The sequence below is a fragment of the Aythya ferina genome, assembly GCF_964211825.1.
Source record: "Aythya ferina genome assembly, chromosome: 3".
Lineage (NCBI taxonomy): Eukaryota > Metazoa > Chordata > Aves > Anseriformes > Anatidae > Aythya > Aythya ferina.
The window spans coordinates 11769459-11792510 of NC_140298.1; the positions used below are offsets into that span (position 1 = coordinate 11769459).

The 23052-nt window shown below is 40.8% G+C and overlaps 1 protein-coding gene across 11 annotated transcripts in view; it reads right to left on the bottom strand.

Annotated features, from left to right (window-relative positions):
* The window catches only part of EHBP1 (EH domain binding protein 1), a 208708-nt gene that overhangs the window by 123962 nt on the left and 61694 nt on the right, over window positions 1–23052 (bottom strand). For 7 of the 11 annotated variants that reach the window (XM_084512769.1, XM_084512768.1, XM_084512767.1 and 4 more), the window contains exons 6-9: window positions 10687–10868; window positions 6798–6937; window positions 1115–1219; window positions 243–365 (exon numbers count right to left, since the gene is read on the bottom strand). In XM_084512769.1, coding sequence (XP_084368895.1) covers window positions 243–365; window positions 1115–1219; window positions 6798–6937; window positions 10687–10868 — 550 coding nt within the window. The remainder of the gene's footprint in view (window positions 1–242; window positions 366–1114; window positions 1220–6797; window positions 6938–10686; window positions 10869–23052) is intronic. The other 4 variants (XM_084512770.1, XM_084512765.1, XM_084512762.1 and 1 more) reach the window with 1 other exon arrangement.

Sequence of the window (23052 nt, forward strand, 5' to 3'; positions counted from 1 at the left end):
CACCTGGTAGGTCTAAAAGTCTTCCGTTCAACTCTAAGCTTGTAGCCCCCAAGAGCAAATACACATAAGGGTGTGATTCAAAGGATAAACCCATTTTCCAGTGGCAACTGGATCACCTCTGTACCTCATGCAATAATTGTAGTTTATCCACGTGGCATTCCTCCTATGTAGCCCTACAAAAAATGCAATGTTTCATTAAGCATTTGCAATTAGTGATGAATTATGTAAAACAAATCCATTACCTTCGACATCAGGGTCTCCAAATGGATTTAATTCTGCTGCATCGGGATCACCAAAAGGGTTCGTACTGGAGTTAGCCAGGTCTTGTTCCTCTTCGTCCAGGAAATTAAGCTTGTTGATAAGCTCTAGAAATTAAGTGGGAATATTGCTTCAATATGGATATAAACTGCACATCTAGCACATTTCAAGGTTTTATTTAAAAAAAAAAAAAAAAAAGAACAACAAAAAAAAACAGCAACACATATCAACAGTCCCTCTGAACACTGTACCAGGGAATGACACCAACTGCACAACTAAGAAATGCACTTTAGTACTACAACAACAGAAGAGAAGAAAAAAAAAGTGAAATGAATGAAACTTCTATTTGCTGATCAGAGCATGATGTAATAGAAACTAACAACAAGAAACCTTCCTATTATCTCATTAAATAAATATTACAGAACACCTAACCAGCTAAATGCTGCAATCTCTTTTTGGTTGTTCACATACATGTTAACTACCAGCACAAAATTTAAATTTTTGGAGGTAACATGCATGGAAAATCAGAGAGCAGACATTTTGTCAAGTTAGAGAAGTCAAGTAATATTGACAACACAACTTGTGTTTTAGGCTTAGGTTTTGTTTTCTTTGTGTATGTGTGTGATTTTTTTTTCTTTTCTTGTTCATTATCAGATGACAATGCAGCTGTGGAGGAGATAGTCTCTTTCTCTATCGTGTTGTTACCTGTTGGATGCACTACAAATTACTGAGAGTCATGCTGGGTGGAAGCACAGAGATAAAACTGACAGCTGAATACAAGCAGGAGTCAAAAGGTAACAGGTCACAGTAAATACAGACAATCAGAAACAGAAAGAAAGGAGGAAAGCTCATAGACCTTCAGAGGAACTGGCTGATTTAGCTGAAGGCATATTTGCTTGCTTTATGCAGTCATCTTGATCTTCATCTAAGCTGCTCAGAGCATTCAACTGGTTTACAATTTCTGTAAATAGAAGCCAGTCAAGACAAACGTAAGGTAAGGGCATTTAATGAAACAGAAGTGGCACAGACACTGTTACCAGAAAAAGATGGAGAGAGGGAGGGAGAGAGGGTAAAAGAGAAGACATTTAGTGTTAATTAAGAGAATACATTTAGAACGAGTCCTTACAATGATATACCTATAGCAAAGCAACCATGCAGAACTCTTCAGTCATAATTTAACAAGAAACCCAGTTAATGGACATCAACAAAACCTTGCTGGATTCCTAGTGTCAGCAACAGTAATTAGTTTTATGTGGATAATTATGCACCTCAGTTCAAAATATAGATGTACTAAATATAATTTGAAGAGTTTTCCTGCTTGCAAAGAAAACCTACATTTTAAACCATTCTCAATCGAAACAAAAGAGCCCCAGAACAGTTTACCTCCCTCTCAAGTTCTTAAGGCTAGAGAAAACTAATGCATGCGTACGCGTATTACAACCTGATTTATTTATACACACACATACAGTCTGATTATTTATCATTTACAACCAGTCTCCATGAAAACCTGTGATAAACCCTACCTGTGACAATCTGAACGTATATAATTGTTCTAAATTGGTCGCTGCTGTGCTATGAGAACACACACAGCAGTTACATTTTCTAATGTAATGCTGGGCAAGTAACACCCAACTGCTTTGTAAGATCCTATTTCAACTTCCGTCCATAGCAGAGAGTTGTGAATGCCACGAAATTATAATTTTTAACAAGTATTGATCATAATGTTCAAGTCTCGTCAAAAATGTTGATGCCTCTCTAATTCTGGATGGAAAGAAACAAAACCCAGGAAGCTCCTACTCCTGCATCCCAAGGGAAAAAAATCCCCTCTGATCCCCATCCGAGCAGTTCCTGAGCAGTTCCAACTCTTCATTTCTTGCCTTCACGGACAGCATAAAGAAGCTGAAAGCAAAAACAGAGTCCAGAACCTGCAGGTATTTCAGTCACTTGGTTCAAAACTTCTTTTCCAATTTGAAATTACTTTGCAAAGCCGTGCCTATCTGCAAATCACCAAGCGAAATGATCTATGCTGCCAATGTCTGTGGGACGTAATCAATCCTGATGCTGACAAAGGCACAGCAGAATTCCTCCTCACTGCACCTCCTTGGAAGTCTTGATCTTAAATCAAAATCTACTTGGATGAGATTAGATCTATCTACACAGAGTTAATTTCACCATCCTCACTTCCTTCTTTTTAGCGCCAACAAACAAGACTATTGTCCTAAAAAATAACACCAAAACCACCCGAAACCTCTTAGTTTTCTCATTATAAAATCGTGTATACACCTTAGAGATCTGAACAATATCACACTGTCTTGTGAGAATATTTAAGACTCAAGATACACAAAGGCAAATACCTTGCTGTACTCAAATAAAACAGAATCAACCTTATAAAACACTAGTACAAACAAATTACTAGTTTATAGCAGAGTGAGATGCTGACATGATTTACAGTTTATTATTCCAGCATGTGAAAAAAAAAAATAAAACAATTACGATTCAGTCTTTATTGTCAGAAAATAACAAATTAAATTCAGAGCTTTAAAAAGAGGGAATTCTTTGATGTGGTCTGAATCACCTGGTCTCATCTGCCAACCTAAACACCCGTATGCACTACAATGTTTCTCATTACAATATTAAATGGTTTATGTCATTTTTTGGAGAGTGGAAATGGTAGGTTGGAGATTTATGCCCTATATTATCTTTTTTATATATCTCATTATCTACAAACGTATATTAGCTTGTTCTACAAGTACAGTGTATAAATCACCGGGGTTTTTTTCTTCCTTCTCTCTCGCTTTTTTTTTTTTTTTAAGCAGCTTGGTGCTACTAAAAAAAAAAAAAAAAAAAAAAAAAAAAAAGAGTCAAGGTATCTGAAACTTGCAAGAGATGTATGGTTTTGCAAATGGCAAGAAAGAGTTACCCATATTGCTCTCCAGAAGCCTGCTCTTGAAATAATACACTGAGACTCAGACTCCTGCAACAGGTCGCACATGGGCACGTTGCTCAGTCCATGTGGCACCCCAGGAGAGTCTCCACGCTCCCATGAGGATGGAGCAGGAGGCACCCATTAACTTCAGCATAAGGCTAAGTAGCAATTAAAACATTAAGGGAAGCAATGCATGGATTACTACCCTAAGTTTGTGAGTTACGAGCCACATTTATTCAAGCACATTGGAATGCCTCATCTTTGACTAAAGACTAAGGGCAGGATAATTCTAGGAGGTTTAAATTCATCTTTTTATTTATTTATTTATTAACATAGAAGCTAAAATATTTCAAACTTTGAATTTCATGGCTACAAACATTATTTTTGTGTTTACACAAAACAGAACAGTTAGGTGGAGATAGAGCTTTTACATGTGAAAAATTTAAAGAAGAAATATTGGGAAGGAAGGGGGAGAAGTCTGAGAGGGAAGGAGATTTTTTTCTGAATGGAACTGGTGTTTTGAATGGAAAACATCTTTCAGTCTCGTCTTAAGTTCAAATTTATGGCAATAGCTCCTGTGTTGACCACACCGCATTCCGCAGTGCTTTTGAGGTAGGTCAGAATTGCATCAATGATTTCATAGCTGAAGAAACAGAGGCACAGATACTTGCCCAGCATTAGGCAACACATCAAGGAAGAGAAGCAGCGTTTCCTAACTCACCTGCACCATCTAGAGCCCTATTCAGCAGGTCTCTCACATTCTCCTAGTGGTGGCTATATTTATTCATCTATAAAACTGTAACTTGGGGCCCAATGAAAACTAATTAGTTCTTGTACCCTGCGAAAGGAACAGCGTGTGTGAAAAAGACTGGCAGCACCACCTGTAGCTGCTGCCTGAGAACGACAGCGCTTCAGTCATGGAGTCACCCAATGTTTCTATGAGAACTTGAGTCAAAAGATGATAATAACCCCTTCTGCTTTACTACTTGCATTTTGCTTTTTCAAAGCTTGCTTACAAACATTAACTCTGCCACCCTCCCATCGTTCCTGTGAAGTACCTATAGCCAGTCTCCCCATTTTACAGCTGGGAAACCGGGCGCACCAAGGCGAAGTGATTTGCCGCAGGGGACTCTGAGTCAGCGAAGGCATTCCAGCCCGCTCGGCTGCCAACACCCTAACAAGGCAACAGATGAGAAAATGTTGGGAGCAGCAAGCTTTCAAAAGGGTTATGTAACTTCCTCAATTAACTTTATGGGATTCTGTGAACACAATTATTTTTGAAAGAAATTAAAAAAAGAGAACATCACCACATCACTTCTGTTCCCTAATTTGCTTCTTTCTATATTTCCTCCTATTTTTCTACAATGATCCCTACCTCTTTCTATCAGAGGCAGCATTCCCCATTCTCCCCTGCTCCTGAGCTGTCCTGCTGTTTTATTAGTTTTTCCCACTCACTATATTTGCCACAGGAGTTGCTCCAACTGGCAATGAAATCAGAAGCCTTTACATTGTCTTGAGCACGTGTTGAAATGGATCCTTTACATTTTATTTATCAATGTTTACTTACCGCCTTTGCTTCATACTTTCCCATTTACTTGGGAAACTACGCGCACTCATTTGCCTTCAATATCCCTCCCATCCTTCTATTTGTCTAACTCAGGAAAAGTTAGCCAGGCTAACGAAGCAACTCAGCTCTTACAGCCAACAGAACAGCTCTGGGGCTGACCCTTCCTCCTTTGGTGCCCTGAATGATGCATCCCCAAAACAGCCGGCCCTGCCATCTTGGATCATTAGAAAACAGATCAGAACAGGCTGAACAACGAGCAGATACCATAATTCAAGAAGTACTTAATGCTTCTGCCTTGCAAGTAGTTAGTGCAATGTTTGCTTAAAACATCTTATATTGGCCTTTACCATGATAGCTGCAAGAGCTGAAATGCCTCTAAAACTTCAGGATAGGATCTGGCATTGTGTGTATGGGGAGGAAAGGCTCTGAACTACCCCAGGTTATGTCAGATCACCCTTCCCCATCTACCTCCAGGGATGGGCACTATGTAGACAAAGGACAGTGGACAGAATAGGCTGAGCTACAGCAGCTTTGTGTGTGTTCAGGTGTTGCTCGTTTGGATGCTGAGCACTGCCAGAACAGTGAAGCTGAGAAGCAAGATCTGCTGCTTTTCACCTGGTGTCCTTCTGCACATGGGTTTTCTGTAGCAGTCCTCAGAGCAGAATTCAGGCCTATCTTAATAAAATATATCTGCATAACAATTTATAGAAACTTTATGTAGCATTTCCTTCGTGTGCCCTTCTCTCAGGGGTTACAGGAGGGCTTGCTGAACATGTTAGCTTTTGTTTGCTGTTGAAATGTTTTTCAAAAAACATTGTTTTGTTTGCAGCTGAATTATTCTGGTTGCACTGGGAAAAGAGTTGAGAGACTCTGCAGGGTGATTTCAGTGTGACCAGAATGGTATTTCACTACTCCTTACAAGACATCTCTCTCTCTCAAGTATTTCATTCTGGATTTTCCAATCTGCTATGTCCCAGACAAATACAGTGTAAGTAGAGACTTGATCATGGTACAAAACTTATAATTGAATACGTAAACCATGGAGAAAGTGTATTTGCATCCTTTCACAACAATAAATATTACAAAGTAATAATCACTTCAAGACGAACCTTTCAACTGCAATAAAAGCTCAAAAAGAAGAGATGGAAGTAACATTCCCAAATACCCAACCAAGGTTCCTCAAGTCTTTCAAGAATAGATTTGAGAATCCATTTTGCTTTAGATGCTCTACCCCACTTTATGGAAGGATACCATTATTTCAACAGACAGTTTTGTTTTGTTTGTTTTTAAAAGATCACTGGCAGGCATGAAGGCTGGCACAAAAAGTTCCTTTGTCCTTTCCTGATTCTTTTCTTACACCAAGAATTCCTACAGAACTCATCTTGAGCAGTACTACGTAACGATCTCTGCCAACAATTTATCACATCCTGATCTAACGTACGTCGATTAGTTCAGCTATCCTGGACACATTAAGCATTTTCATCAGCAAGCAATCCAAGTGTGGTTATACCACCTCACTTCAAACAACTTTACTACCATAATTCCAATGAAGGGTTGGTGAAGACACCAAGTCTCCTGATTTCATTTCCATGAGACACTCCCAAGCAAAAGAATTGCTTGGAATTTCCACGTTACCAAGCAGAATCTCAGCACCTACTGATGGCATGATTCACTTCACAGTTATTTTCACATCCATATTTCACTTCTGCTCATCCTCCTGCTTTCTCGCTCACTAATCCTTTTCTGTCTGCGTTTTAGTCCTCTGTTCACATTGTTTCTTTGCTTCCCTAAAATGCTCTCTGCCTCACATATGCTCTCCTGAAAACAGGGAGCAGGCATACACACACACACACACTAATCAATTATCCTAAATTCACAAAAAATAAACTTGGTTCAGTTATTGGTTCTTGTTTGCTCAAATTATCCTAAGTTTTGTTTTGGATTGCTTTAAAGCAAAGCACAAATAAAACATAAGGATAAATTCCATGGAACACAGTTGGCAGTTAGGATAGCAAACTCTTTTACCATCCTTGTGGCAAAACCAACCTGTAATTTTTGCAGCCTTTTCCTCTTGATTCACTCTGTTTTCTTCATCTTCTTCATTGTCTTCCTCAAAATCATCTAGATTTCCAATATCAGCTTGTTTCATACTCATCAAACTAGCCAGGCTTTGCATGTCTTCATCCCTAAATAATAAATTTCAAACCAGGCATTAAAATGGAGTCTGTTAATACCACATCTGATACTACTGCATTATTAAAAACCCTTTAAATGTTTTTATGCCTTCTTTTCTTCAGGGAGGTCTCTGATCTCAGATCTGATCTTGAATATAGTGTAATAACAAAATGAAAACACTCATGTATATTAATTTCTAAAGGGAAAGCTTTCTCGTAACAAAATTCAAAATGGCAAAAACGGTGCTACCTTGCATTAAGAGTTAATTTAATAACTGATTCTTAGAATTGGAAGCCAGTCCAGAAACGTTACTGAACACATACCTGGTCTCCTTTGCTTGAAGTGAAAATGTTTGGTCAGACCTACTGTCCATACACCGCATGTGACCTACCACTAGATTCATTCAAAACTCCAGACACTGTTCCAGAAATAAGAATCCCTTTCTTAAATACACAAATTCATAAATGGGATAAAAACATATCAGTGGCCAATTTCAATTCTTATTTGACTGTCTCTCACGCAGATATAGATATCTTTCACATGGCTGTACCTTTCACATCAAACGTTTGCTGAAAAGACGACTGCAGGCAGATTCAGATAAATAGATATTCTATATTTGTTCCACAAAAAACAAGGTTTTTTAAGAACCTATCGTTCCTGAAGCACCAGTGGTCTTAGCTCCTCTCTTTGAAAACCATTTCATTAGGTTTATTGGAATTAATCGAGTATTTTTTAGCTCCTTGCAGTAAAACAGACTGGAGATTACCTGGCTGGGGAGCAACTCTGCTGGAAATGGCCTAGGGATCTTGGCAGAGAGCAAGCTCAAAGCGAGCCAGCACCGTGCCCTGGCAGCCAAAGGAGGCAAAGAGCATCCCGATCTGCACTAACAGGACCACAGCCAGTAGGCTGAGGGCAGTCATGACTCTCGTTCACTTGGAGCTTGTCAGACTGCATACAGAGTACTTGGTCCCAGTGTTTTGTCTCATGGTACAGGCAAAGGTGTTGAGAAACTGGAAGGAGTTCAGCAGGGGACCACTGAGCTGGTTGAGGGCAGGAGCATTTGCCCTACAAAGAGAGGCTGAGGGAAATGGATGCGTGGAGCCTGGAGAAGAGCTGGATGGCTTCAGGGACACCTGACAGCAGCCCACCAGCACCTATGAGGACATGGCTGAGAAGACAGCAGTGCAAGGCAGAAGGAAGAGAGGCATCAGAGAGCAGAGAGGCAAACCGAAACCAGAGCAGTTCTAATCTAATGCAAGGAAAAACGTGTGGCAGTCACCATCCAGCAGTGGCATGGGAGAGGCTGCAGTCTCCAGTCTTGGAGTTTTTCAAGACCCAATGGATAAATCCAGAACAAACTGCTCTGATCACACAGCTGGCTCTCCTCTCAGCAGGAGGTTGGATTAGATAACCCTACAGGTCCCTTCCAACCTGTATTGGTAGAATAACTCTGTGTTCTTTGAAGCTGTGATCATGATAAAACTAGATGCACAGATTTTGTGACTAATAACGCTAGGAAAACTATACAAATTATTTTTAAGGTACCATCTGAATGAATGAAAATGACTTAACTAAACATTCCTCATATCTGCATGGAAACAGATGCACTTAAAACATAGCATTAAATGTAGTGATTTAACATGCTACAGTCAGAAATTCTTTAGGACAATCATTTGAACTCTGATTTCAAAGTAATCAGCACTACAGAACCTGCAGTTACACGGGCCAACTAAGTGCTCTGTAACTATTTGTAAAAATAAAGTAAGCAACTATCAAGAAGTTGCAAAGACCTTTCCATTCATGCAAAATCCTCAAGGCTTCATCTTCCTGTTTTGATAACCAATAGGTTAAATAAACTCTTCAAGCACAGGGGAAAAAATGTAGCATTAGTAGAGTCAACTACACTATGCAACTGCATTGAAAGGCAGGCTCTTTCATGCACTGAAGACAAATAGCTGGAAGCAGTTAGTTCTCAGATCTTGCATGACACTTGCTCATGTAAAGTTTAGAAATAAAAAGGTCTCCAAAGCATTATTTCCTTCTCTGAAACTGCCCTTTATGTATTTATAATCTTTCTTCTGTGTCTAAGAAGTAAGGTTTTTGGTGTTGCACAGCAATAGGTTGCCATATTTTCTCTATAAAACACATAAAAGTGAACCTCACTTTATAGAACTACAGCAGGCTGTAAATCAGCCCTGGCATTTTCTAGCACGCTCATGTATCTGACACCTGAATTCACTCTCTTACCTTACCCTGCCTGGTAGGGCATTCTCTATTTACACATACTGAAAAAACAATGCTTTCATAAACATCAGGTTTTGATTTTTTTTTTCCCTGATTCCAGGTTTGGGGCAATATTAAAATCCTATTGTCAACTTACAATCTACCTGACTTAAAGTCTACAGTCTGAGATAAGTCAATTTCAACAGGAAGAAGGCATATGGCATCTTAAATGGGTCAGCTTTTACAAGTTATGGCCTCAAAAAGCCGTAAGAGTCTAGTAAAGCTATTGTCTGTTTGTAGTTCATAGATGCTAATTATTCCCCCAAAGTCAGAAGGTTATCAGATACATTTTCTTCCACATTTCCATCTGCAATGCCATGTTAAACCACAGAGAAATACTTCAAAAAAACATTCTATATTTTAATATATCAAAATATCAAAAATATATTCATCATATATAAATAAAATTTATATCATAGCTCTAAATGTAGTTCCCAATGGGTTAATCAGAGGAGGGAAATAGTAATAGTAATGAATGCATCTGTGGGTTTCAAAGCATACAAACAAAAAGACAGCCTTTTTATGTCAAAATGCATGCCATAACAAAGCTTTGGAAAGCTGTTAGGGCAACAATCTGGGGGCACTACAGTGCCATACGTCTGCAAGTACATTCAGAATAACAGGAGCAGTAAGTAAACCCTTAGCCTTTTGGAGGGAAAACAAACAAACAAAGAGGTAAAAGAACCACTAAACCAGCAGTTTTCTGATCTACCTCTTTTTGTTCTGCCTTTCTCACGTTCCCATAGCCTATATGAGACAGAAAGGAAGAGCAAAATAGGATGGGTGACAAATGGTCCATCCTCCAGCCATGTAGAGTTATCAACGTCTGACAACCTGAATCTGACAAACTGCAGGAGAGGTTATAGTATACGGAAAAACAACTCGTATGCTTTGTGCACTCCACAGGTTGTTGAAATAAGGGACAGAACTAGGCGGGTGAGTAGGGGGAGTGGTAATCAGTGCCCACGTGAACTCTTTTCACAGGATGTTCTTACGTTTGACCCAAAATCTGATTTCTGACTCCACCTTCTCTCACCTTGCAAGCGGCTTTGTCTTTCTTCCATTTCTTGTGAAACAGAACCAGGTGCTCTTTCCCACATTTCCCTTGCAGTTTGCTAAGGGTATTGGTGGAAAAGTACACACATGCACACAAACAGACACTCCTGCTGCTTTCAAACCTGTAGATATTTTTAAGCTGCTGTTATTTAAAATGTCTGTAATGGCAGAGGACAAGCTATTTGTTTCTGAAGAACACAGGGCTATAATCAGAGTAAGAAATGGCTCTTACTCAGGTTAAGAAACTAAGTATGGCAGGAATGATAGGTATGCTAAAGGATTCTCTCTAATTCTGCCATTCTATACAGAAAGAGCTCTTTATCCCAAGAACTCTTTTAAAAGCAACATGAACCAGGATATTTGTGTGCATTTTTTTTTTTTTTTTTTTTTTTTTTTTACAAAAACAAAACAGAAAACTTACGTGGCTTTCCCTTCCCTCAGGAAAATACAAGATAAAGAGAACTGTAGTGTGGCAGATACTATTTTCTTCGACAAAGGCTTGAATTTTAACTTGACATCTGTTTGTGTAGGCATGGGGCTTGCGTATTGCTTCATGTTGATGCTGCTGGTGGCGAGAGCTTTTCTGCGGCCAGAAGGAGATTCCTGAAAGCAAAGGTAAAACACAACTAACATAAAAGCTGTTGTTCACTAAAACCTGCATGCTCGTAAACAAACAAATTAAATCCGCATCATTCTTTTTTCAAGTATGCAAGCAGTAGCGATACCTATGGTCCTTTTAAGAGACTGAAACCCATTTCTACATCTAGGTCACAGCCCCTAACGGTGGCCCTTTGAACACAAGCTTAATGCAATGTAAAAAAGACGACTTTCATTGTGATTAGTGGTCAACCATTAGAGACCCTAAGTCATTCAGGGCTTGAGCTTATAGTAGTGACCACGGTAGGTGTCCATTTCAGAATGGGGGAAACACATTACTCCTTCAGCAAACTGGAGCAGGCGTTGATCCAACCTGTGGAAGACATGGCTCTCAATTAACACAAATATTTCTATACGTAGTGGTACTGGGCTATCGAGTTAATATTGCAAACCACTGTCTGTGCTCAGTGCTCAAATATGTCTGGATATTCTTCAAAGCAACGGTACTCCTCACTAGTGCTGCACACGTTCTGGCAAGAGTGACAGGTTTCTGAAATTAAGGCTGACAACGGTTCCAAAAATATTGATAAAAACTTTGCAAGGGAAGAAAATAAAAAGCAAGATCAGAGAAAGATAAAAAGCTAAGGTGTATTTCAAAAAGTATGTCAAGATAAAAAAAAAAAAGCTGCTCACAGTTTAACAATTCAGACAAACTAATCTAAAATGCATCTAAGAATCTCCTCTCTTGTTGTGTCTAATATCAGCAGCAGCAGCAAAGGAATGATTATATGTAATAAAGCACCAGGAACAAAAATAAAACAAAAAAGCCCTGCTGTTAACTCTTTTGAAAACTATTCTCACAATGCAGCTATGTTTTATTGCAGCCGACAATTTGTGTTGGATAAAGAATACTAATTCAATCAAAACGTTCAAGCATCCTTTTTCGAAGTACTTGACATTTCCGCCCAGCAGAATAAGGCAGAATGTAATATGTCATCCCCAAAGAATACCTTGTTTAAAAAACTAGCCTTATCTGTCAGATTATGCGCAGCAATATTATACAGAACTATTAGTGCATGTAGATACCTTATGAATGAATTTCAAAAATGCATCAAACACTTGAGGAGGATTTAGGCCCTCTCAGAAGCAATACTTAAGAATATGCAAATGCCCTCAGCTGACTCGAGTTGCACAGATGCGACGACCACAAACAATGCAGGCGCTCTCTCCCCGGCCGCCACTGTCAATCAGAGAACGAGATTAAGGTCCAAGGTCCTGACGACGTGTAAAATGGAAAGTATGATCAGGGACTTGCAATTATTACATAGATACTCACGACAGTAATCTGTCACTGTACTGCACCCTGCGAATAACTGCACGTTACAACTCCTTACACACAGCCAGGACTTACTGCCAGGTCTGCTCGGAAAGCACCAGGAGAGATGTGGCATTTCTTTTTCGCTAGGTAAAGGTATGGAAGCAGCTTGCATCTCGAGAGGAACCTGTTTCATAATGCAAAATGTCTCAATTTTCACACTATGGTGTGAAAACAGTGCTCAAAGTGTACAGAAAGGAAGTTTGCTCAACCTCTTCTAGTCTTTTCCATTTTTTTAAAGCATATTTAGAGAAAACTGCCATATATAACGTGGCGTGCAAATATTTACGTAGCGGGCATGGTAAAAACAACTCGCCAATTCTAGTGCATGTGCTTTCCTGCCAAACAGAAAAGGAGCAAGCAGAAACTGGAGAATAACTTCCAGGAAAACACCCCACCGGTGGGCTGCAGTCACCAGGAAACATTTGTCACACAGACTACAGTCTCTTTTGAATCAGTTGGGGCGACCTTATGCTTGCAAACAACAAACCTTTACACCCTAGCTGCCTAAAATCTGTGCTGTGGCATCACAGTTATTCTTACTGAAAGGATGGAGAGCAACAGAACTCGATTATGTGGGAAAACTCTTACTTAGTTTCTTATTGCCAAATGATGAAATTAGGTTTTCCCTTAAAGACTATGCCTTTTTTTCTCTTTTTAAAGCAGCACATCTGCTTCATACCAATCTCTCTGATAAAATAACTGAGATGCACATTGTCTTTATGAAGGTGATACTACTAAAAAGTCAAAGCAAAGCAGCAAAACCAACCAAAAGAGCAGTTCGAGGGTGAATCTGAAGTGCCAAGAAAGGACAACGTGCTCAGCTTTCAATCTGCTAAAAGCTGAACACAGCCATGGACTCCGGAGAATTTTGGAATGATGCAGAATTACATCCTCACTGCTCACGTATTTATCCTACAAGTGATCCTCTTGGCATCTGCAGCTTCAAGTTACCTGGGCCAGAGAGTGCTTGAGACCTGATTCGGGAAGGAGGTGAGGTTCTTCCAGTGAAGATGATGCTCAACAATTTTTTGTGAAATCTGCTTGGGTGAATTGGTACAGAGGAGATGAGCACAGGCTTTATGCTAGTATGAAAGGCAGAAGCCAGCCACGTGCAAGGAGATTCTCCTGGCACTAAATGCCCAGATACACTTGGCACTCACGTTCAGCCTTCCTGAGAAAGGAATTTGTTTTATAATCTTCTTGTAGGCCAAAGACAGCAGTTGATTTTTCAGGTTACAACTGAAATAAGAGTCTAAATATGTTGATTTATTGTATTAAAATACAAAACCAGCCTCTACTCTTTCAAGTTTTATTGGCCCTAACAGGTGAGTCCTCCTAGACTCCCAGAAAAATAAGTCTATTAGAACTTCAGTTTTATAAATAATAGCAATAAAGATCTTTATACCTCTGTTGCAGTGTTTTTCCTTTTAAAAAGCATATGCTTAGCCTGGCATGTTTTTAGCTACACAAATAGGGGAGGGAGGAGGGTCTTTTTGCCTGAGAAGGATATTCCCAATGTTCTTAGGTCCTTGACTGATTTCACAATGGGTTATGCTTTCTACCCTCCCATACAATCAACTTTTAAAAGTTTGTCTTTAAATGCCAGACCATATTGAGTTACTGCTTCCCAGAAAGGTTGAAGCATTTGTTTAAAAAAAAAAAAAAAAAAAAAAAAAAACTCTTACCACAAGTGATCCCAGAACCACCGAGAACCTTTTTTTGTAGAAGAATAAATAATTCCTATTATATTCATATCATAGCACCCATTTAATAGTAAAAGTCTGATCTGATCTTACTTGTGTCTCATAAGAGCACATGGGATTTTGTATAAGATAAAGCAGGAATCGCAATGCATTTTTATTTATTTTTTAATTGCTCAACTTTTCTCATTTTAACTGTATGGTCTTAGCTCAAAAGCATAAGCCTCAGTGGTCCTTCTGACACACACCTGACAGCTGGAGTTGCCACCTCACATTTCGTAGTAGCTAGCAAAATAAAAATGAACACAGAAAATCAAAAGACTTCCTAAGAACCTAACAAAGTACGTGGCTTCAGAATTGAAGGCTGGAAGGACCCACGTACCTTGATCCCTTCTACAGTCAGTATAAGGCGAAGAAATGCTCTGAGACACCAGCTGCTGTCCTCGGGGACAGGTTGCTGTGAATTTTTGGTGTGAGGGATCCTCCTCCCCTTTCCCTGCTAAAGCAGACCTTTGACAGCAAATAGAACTAAACTATTCTGACAAAGAAAACAAGACTGGCTAATCTGCACCACATTTGCAAAACAAAGATGTTTGGATGGAAGATGATGGCAGAAGACAGATAGTCACCTATCAGTGTTCAACAGCACCCAGCGCTTCCACATGAAGCAAGTCCAAAGATTAACACCTCCACGTGGAAGGTCTGAACTTGCACCCTCCATTTAAAGGAGCTCCAAATAATGCAATAATGCAAATACCATGCAGCTGTCTTTCCTGAAAAAAAAAATGTTTTAACAATCTGTAATTAACAATCTTGTGTCCTGTAATTACCAACTCCTGGTGAGTCTTCCTCAAGGTTAAGATAAGAAGCATAAATAAGCAAATAGCAGCTTTGTATTTTCTGTTCAACAGACTTCACGCTTCTGGACTTCCAAAGAAGCACAGCATTTGCCAGCTTTTGGTCACGGGATATATTCCTCTAGGTTCTGTGGGCTAGGGAAAGTGTCCCTCTGCAGGAATGGGCAGAAAGCATCTTACCTCTCAACACCTGAGCTCTGTGCAGCCCTTCGAGCCCTGCTACGCTGCAGTCTTTAATCCTGAAGACCCAACAGGGTCTCTGTGCACTCCCTCTGGAAGTATCTAGGACTCTGTGCTCTCCTCTCTGTACACACACATTGAGAAACAGTAGTGAAGTGTTTCCATTCAGCAGAAATGAGATGAAACGGTGCCATACTTCTGGATTATTTGGATCCTAAATGGTAACTCTCCACCTCAAGCCAAAATCTATTGAAAGATGCATAAACGCTATACAAATACCCAAAAAAGACCTAAATGGGAAAGACAAGTTTCCTAACTGGATAGCGTTATTTTTGTCAAAAGAAACAATGCGTTTTAACTGTATCCCAGGGAAGGAAGACGCAAAGCATAATATTTTGAGAAGCTGTCTTTTCACATTTTATAAAAGAGAATCCGAAAAAAAAGCTGCAAAGCTACGGAGATTTTAAATAAGAGCATTTTGCTTCACACTTGGGCACAACATAATTAGACAAAGCAAGTTTCCTAGCTATAAAAAAAAAAAAAGGAAAAAAAAGAAAACAAAAAAGAGAAGACCAAGTTTTGAGGATTTCTCTTTCCTGGGGCATCATAATTAAACAGAGCACATTTCCAAGGAAAGCTAACCTGTGGCACAACCCCCCAACCTCCGAAGCCCCCCCAGGCCACAAGGAGGACTGGGGAAGTTCCCCCTCCCCTGCAGCTGGATGCCAGCCCCGGCAGCCGAGTCGCCAATGCCATCTTGCTCCGATGGAAAGATGACTGCTTCACCAGCAGAGCAAAATGGATCACTAGAGAATTTAATTTGCGAGAGTATACAGCAATTAAATGCTAAAATAGACAAGCTCCAGGGAGCTCTCTCAACTGGAGAGAGTAAATTAGAAACTATGTCAGTTAAAATAATTTAGACAGTCGGGTGGGAGATTTGGAGGACCGAATGCAGACAGCACGATCTGCGCTGAAAACTTGTTTAAAAGCAAATAATGGTTCAAGGTACCCAGAACATTATTAAGAATGATGATGCATCTGAAGGGAGAATTTAATGTTTAAAAAATCCTGCACATCCCAGAAAAGTCTGAGCCCTAGACGTGAGAAGTGGGAAGGAAATTAAAAACAAACGTTGCAATGGCTATACTTGATATTTTTTAAAATACATATATGAGTTTTTATATATGTATATACCATATAATATGCATATGTATAGCTTTATATATAGAAACATGAACAAGTGCACAAGGATTGATGAATTGAATGTTGGAAGCACAACGTGCCATTTATTACTTGATGTCAGTAAGCACTTGGAGTAAGCACAGAGAAAAGATCTGCTGCTACTGCTCCTACTGACCCTTCAGGGCCTGCTTTTAGAAAGCCCCGTGTGATTTCACCACCCTGAGAGGCCGTGGGATGTTGTGAGTGGCTCTTTCTTACCAAAACCATACCTGTGGTGAGCTCACACAAGGTGATGCAGGTAACGACCCACTGTTCGTCTTCAGGTGGATCTTTTGCATTCACAGACCCTGCAAGTCTCCGAAGATCAACATCAGGTAGGAAGTTCAGAAAGTGAAATGGCACCTTGCAGACTGAGGTAATTTCATCTATGCTATGCAAACTACAACCAAGTAGTAGTCAGAAGTCCTGCTTTGCTAATAAAAATAATAATTACAATAAACTTCTTAGATGTTTATGGCCAGATGGAAAAAAAGTGCAAAACCAAAATTTTATTCTTGCAATTTATCGTTAGATCTCCTAAGACGCGTGTCCACTTCTGAAGCGAGCTTCGTGTTTACAAAGATCAACAGGGAGAAATTTACAGGTGAGGTGCGCAATTTTGATCATCAGCAGAGAACTACTCAACCCTGAAATACTCGACCTTCACCAGAATTTTAGTTTTGCCATGGACTCAGGATACAAGCTCATGGAGGGTTGGCTAAAGTTGGTGGAGTAACCTGTTATTACAGACCAGCTGTTTAAATCCACAAACCTTTGCTCCCAAAGGAGCAGATTTCAAGAAGCCTGGGCTGGAGTTGCTGCTGACACACAGCAGGTGAGGCTGGCTGTTGCACGAGGCACCGCGTGCAGGGCTGGCAGCAACAGAAAACAGCAGCCCTGGGCTGGGTCCTTTGTGGCATGCTGTCCCCCTCCAAGAGCAACCCATGCATCCTGCTTCAGCGGGAGCACTCCCAAGACAGTGTTCTCTGTGGTTTGGGTTTATTTTTCTATTTTTGAAGGGTTCATTTTATCCATTTTTTAATGAAGTGAACTTCAAAGCTGAGTAGAAATACAAATAATTAAGCTAATGCCAGAAGGTGGCAAAGAGCAAACTATAGCTGGTGTACAAACCTTTAATGGTAACAGGAGAAAAAAATATCTGTGTAGTAGTAGATAGTACCTTTTTCCCCCCATACAAGCTGCAATATGCTCAGACAAACAGAAGAAACTCCCCCCAACAGGTAGTAACCCGACAAGTCAGGTTCATCACAGTAAGCTCAGGGGAGTTTCCTTGATACCCAAGACTTTATACACTGCTCAGCAACTCAGCTCCACAGTTTTCTGTGTATTGAGTGAAGAGCCTCATAGGGTAACTGTCATCCTACTAATTTTTTTTTCATTTCACTTAGTTATTTAAAATAACAGACAATACTTGTTAAAAATAATCTATGTGTAAGCTCACCTTGCAGTGCCTGGGACTTTACCCCTATTTTACCCAGCGGGAAGTCTCCTTTTTGTGATTCACTCCACTGCTCATCTGCTCCATGGGGAGGAGGCATCCCATGAATTGTGCTACTGAACCTTCCAACAGTTATGCAAGAAAGTTGTCCAGTTAGTGTCCCTAGACTGAAGACAGTCTTTAGCTGAATGCTGATAAATATATTTTTGAAAATGAAAATGAAAATTTTGAAAATTAAACCTATTTGTTATCAGTTTCAGATGTGAAAAAACACCAACCTTTAGCTGCTTACATCTTTTCATTTTCCATTTTAGGCTCTAAATTTCCTTACTCTGTTTTGATTTAACTTTGAGACAAGGATCCAGAATCTTTTACATGGCAAAGGTGGGTTTGAAGTAATATGCCACACTCAGCAGCAAATGCTTACAGTTCAATATAACATAACTCAACAATCTCTGGAAGGTCTGCTGCTCAGTACATCAAGGTGTGCCTACCTGCAAGCTTTCTCCTGAGGAAACAAACGCTGTGGGGAAAGACACACACAGTGCAGACCCCAGAATTAACTCCAGGTTATTTAAACAAACTCAAAACTGTAGCCACATAGTTTAGCTCCTTTGTAATGTCCAACAAGGAAACAAGTCTGAGGGACTCATAAAAGAAGATAGGACGTCAAAAGAATTACTGTTCCAGTGACTTCATACACTTCCATTCGCCTTTCCAGAAAAAAGTGTATTTTAAGATGGTGTATAACATTGTCTAGGCTTAATTATGTAGCACAGGAGAAACCTATTCAAGTAGGTTGTGTGAAAGACCAGTGTTGATAACCAGTTATAATAATTTGAGGATAACTTCCACAGAACGGGGGCATAATATTAAATGACAAAAATTGCCAGGCTTATAACACAGAAGATTATAACACAGAAGAGCTTTTAATGGTGTCAGGTGAAGATATCGTGACTCATTTTGTTTCTGTACTGAAAGTTTCATCCTAACTCTGAGAGCAAAGAACAAAGAAGGATGCATGGTCTGTGTGCCAAGCTGTGATGCTCCCCAAGTGACCACTGTTGTCATCAGAACCAGAGCTCTTGAGCCAAGTTACTTACCATATTCCTAATATCTTACGTTTAGGCTAAAATGTCACTTAAAAGAAAAAAAGAAAAAAAAAAAAAAAAAAAAAGATGTTATTTGGAGCAAACTTATTTATTATTGGAGCACCGACATATCTTGATCATCAAATTCCTGATTGTCCTTTTTCATCCGCTTCCTACTGAAATGCTTACTGCCAAGAGGATATAGCACAGCTGGCACAGCCCCCCAGCTACAGAGGAATTACTGACCTGCTGGCACTCCCTCCTTTCCCTCACTGCCTTTCCCAGTTCCCGTCCTTGAGGACACCTGCAAGACCACCGTAACTCCTACAGCTCCGTGGCCATGACAGGAACCATGCTGGAAACACTGGGTTCTCCAAGACCAAGAAAGTGTCCTCATATGAAGGTGTAACTCGCCTACCTACACCACCTGATTACTCTTTTATTCAAATCTGCAGTGATTACTCTTTTATTCAAATCTGCAGCTCGCTACCACGGACAAAAACTCTGAGGTAACTTCAAAATGCAAATCGCCTTCAGGCTGTTATCTAAGAGCGGTGCGGATCGTGAGCGGTGGTTCCTGCGTGCAGCACTCCCCCCTACAGAGCAAAGGAAGGAAAAAAATTAAAAATCAAATCAAATCACTGGGTCTGGCCAACGCCATGGTGCTGACGTGCCACCTGAATCTGACGTATGCAGGAAGAAGCTGGGGGGAAAGGGCAGGCACAGAACTAGGGGAAAAGGGAGGCAGCTGAAAATTAAGATCTGTGTGAAGCTGGAAGAGAGGCATGCTCACGCACGTAAGACATCGCCGCTGTCACACCCTGTGCACACGCAAGCCGGAGTAGTGTACGGTGCAGGTGTAGTTACCTCTTCTTTATATGTTTCATAAACACAACCCACGTTTAGGCAGCAAGGACAAACGCAGAGCATCCAAAACGCAGCTCTTGGATAAAGATAAATCTCGAGTTTATAAACGCCTGCCCGTCCCTCCCAATTTATTTAAAGCAGGGAAACAGCTAAATGGATTTTTTCGAACTTTGCACTTAAAGGAAAATTCACCTCAAGGCTGACAAGCATTAAAAAAAAATTCAGTCCGACGGGTGATTTTTTTCTAAGCTGCAATAGTCTGAAAACAGGGGCTTGTAATGAAGCTGCCCTTTCAACCATAACCACGCTGCCACTAGAGCAACACAATCATATTCCCTGTGCAAAGAAGCAATGCATTTAACATTTTCTTCGCTGTGTATTATCTATTAGCAGAGTTTGTCACAGAGATATGTGGCAGCTCCCTGCAATACTTATGAATATACGGCAATGCATACGGGAACCCATCCATGTCTGCTTCAGCACAGGTTTGTCTTATTATATTTCGGCAAACAACTTAAAATACCCTCCCTTCCCTTATCTTGGGTTTCTGTTAAACGCTGTCACTATCAAGAAATATAAGAAGGCCCGGGCAAACATCTCCGATCTCCCCATTGCTATTCACTCTTACTAATGCACATTACATGTTCAATTCTCCCTTGCTGCTTCTCTGAAAAAGCCCTTGTCAAAAACAGATTTCATTTTTTTTTCCGTGTATGCACAAATTAGTTATGGATGATTAACAAAGCATTCATTCTTTTATTTGCTTTGGCTGAGACTTGATCTGTGTTACATTCATGTGAGGGAAGCACTTCATTTGGTGTTGATTAAATATGAAACACTGCACTGTTGATAAAGAGAGTTGTGTTCAGGTCTGCACATTATACTGACAAAAGATGCGTGGTCTCGGGCGAACATTTTCTTAAACAAGTTTTTCCAGCTTTTTAATTGCAAAAAACTCGATACACGATTTTTTTTCTCCACCAAATAGTGGGCAGTAAGTGCTTTATGTCCTAAAGCGATCTACCACAGCCTTAACAAGCAGCACTAGTCATTGCACAGTTAACACAATAAAAGCAATTTTGATTTTTGCCTCGTAATTCGGTTCTTTAAACGCTCCCCTTTAAGGCACCTACCTTACATTATAAAGTTCATCCAAAAAAAAATAAATAAATCTGCAAAACTAAGCGGGACAGGCAGCAAAGCCGAGGTCACAAAATTCTGCTCCTGTTACATAAAAACTACGATGAAAATGAAGAAGCATCGGAGCAGTTGAATGGAAACTGCGAGCCAGTTGTAACTCACAGTTTGGCCTCGGTCCTGCGTTACAGACTCCAGCTATCACAGGGTAACACGTGCATAAACGCTCGTCTATACGGCCTATAAATCTTCCAAGTCCATTAAACAGCATCAAAAAGAGCTCACTTGGGTTCAGCGAGGTATTTAAGCACAAGCCTAACTTCAAGCATATGATTTACTTGTAATTAAATCAAGTTAAGGGAAGCCTCGCGATTAAGCGCCTTGTTAAACCTGGGAACAAATTATTAGCCCTTATAAACCGGGAGATTCTATCTTGGGGTTTATGGCACACGAAAACAAACACGTGCGCACACACGGGGAGCATTATGCATACTTTTGCAAGAGGGGATTTATTTTTAGTTTAACTCCAACGGCAGCGAGCACATCATCTCCTCCTCGGGTTGGAACGAGCTCCGGCCGCAATGACTTCCAAGCCACAAATCTCACCCGGGCAATGCGGTCCCGCTCCTGAATTCCCACCACCGATGGTATCGCACCGCAATAAAGCCTCCGCCGGCATCACAAAACTAAGCGCATTAGGGGCCTGAAACAGCAGGGCGAACAGAAGATGAACTTGGGATTTCCATCCTGCTCCCGGGGATGGCGAGTCCTGCACGCTGCGAGGCAGGAGAGAGCCCAGAGCAAGGGATGCTTGATGCGAGGGAGGTTTAGAAGGAGCTTGTGCTCCACACAGAAGATGGAGCTTGGGGTCACCTCCTCTCCCCCAGCCCCGGGGAGCCGTCCCCAGCTGCCATCCAAGTCCCAGCTCGGCTCCTACCTGCAGCCTCCTGCCAAGGAGAGGACTGAGCCCGCAAAGGGCAGGCGAACGCCAGCACGCGTGCACCAGCAGGGGCACGAAGCAGGGAGCAGAGAGGAAGGACAGGAGAGCACCTGCCTCGGCAGGAGCAATCCGTGAGAACGGTGCAGTCAGTCCTCCCGTCTGCCTGCATTTGCAAACTCCCTAAAATCTCTTTTAGGGAGATTTACTCCTCTCTTTGCAGCCTGCGGGTATGCAGTTCCCCATCCCCACGTACAGGCAATGGCTGAAGTAAAACAAAGATTTTTTTTTTTAAAGGATCCCCAACAAGATTTTTTTGTTGCTTTCGGTCACGTAAGAACACACAAAATGGTAACACGACAAATGCTCACATGCACTTTCTTGCCTCTATTTCCACTCCCTGGAAGTAAGCCAGAGACGTCTAAGTAGTGCACTCTGTTCTCTTCCACTCCCTCTCAGAAATTACAGGCACTTTCTCCTCTGCAGCCAATTTCCTCCTCCTTTTCTGCCTGGGCCCAAGCTTAAACCACTACAAAACAATGTCCCCCTGTTATTCCCCAGGGCCCGCTCTCCATGCTTCCCTACTGGGCTCCCTGAGCCCTCCCAAACCTTTAAGGCTTTATGTTTACAGATCCCGTAAGCAAACCTGATCCCTCTGCTCTGATTCTTGGAAAATTCCACTCTTCTCCGTCTGCGGACGGATTTGGCTGCTCCGATTTCCTCCTGGTTCAGCCACTCCAAGGTCCTGAGCTTGTATGTTATTAGCCCGGCTCAAACGTACCTGACATGACCCCTGCAGCACAGCAGCAATGCCAAAATGCAGGAATATTTTGGGGGCATGGCGTCTTCCCAGTCTAAGCCTGACACTTGAACTTGGGCATTGGCAAGCCAAGCAGTGAGTACCTCACTTACTATTCAACTTCCCACTTTGTGTCATCTACAGATACTATTCTAGAGCTTGCACGCATTATAATTGACAAAAATATGTGCTACAAAGTGAGTATCAGTTTCAAACAAGCAGTTTCCATGTATTCTCTTCCAATGTTATTCCTTACATCGCAGCTACACTCAGAAGCACTCCCGGGGTGTTGCATGCAAAAGTCCCACCAACGTTTCTGAAGCTCCTCTATAAACAAGTTCACACATTTGAAAGGCAAAGATGTTGCTGATGGTTTATTTATTAACACATCTCGTTGCCATCTAACACTAATAGAAGAATAAATTAATAAATACAGAGTCACCCTACGAAAAACATTTCCTTCTCTGCTTCTTGGCTGTGTGGCATAAGGAATTTTTAAAATCTGAGTGTTCACTTGCTTCGTATTTGCTCCATTCATACTTGAAAAAAAAAATAATAAAT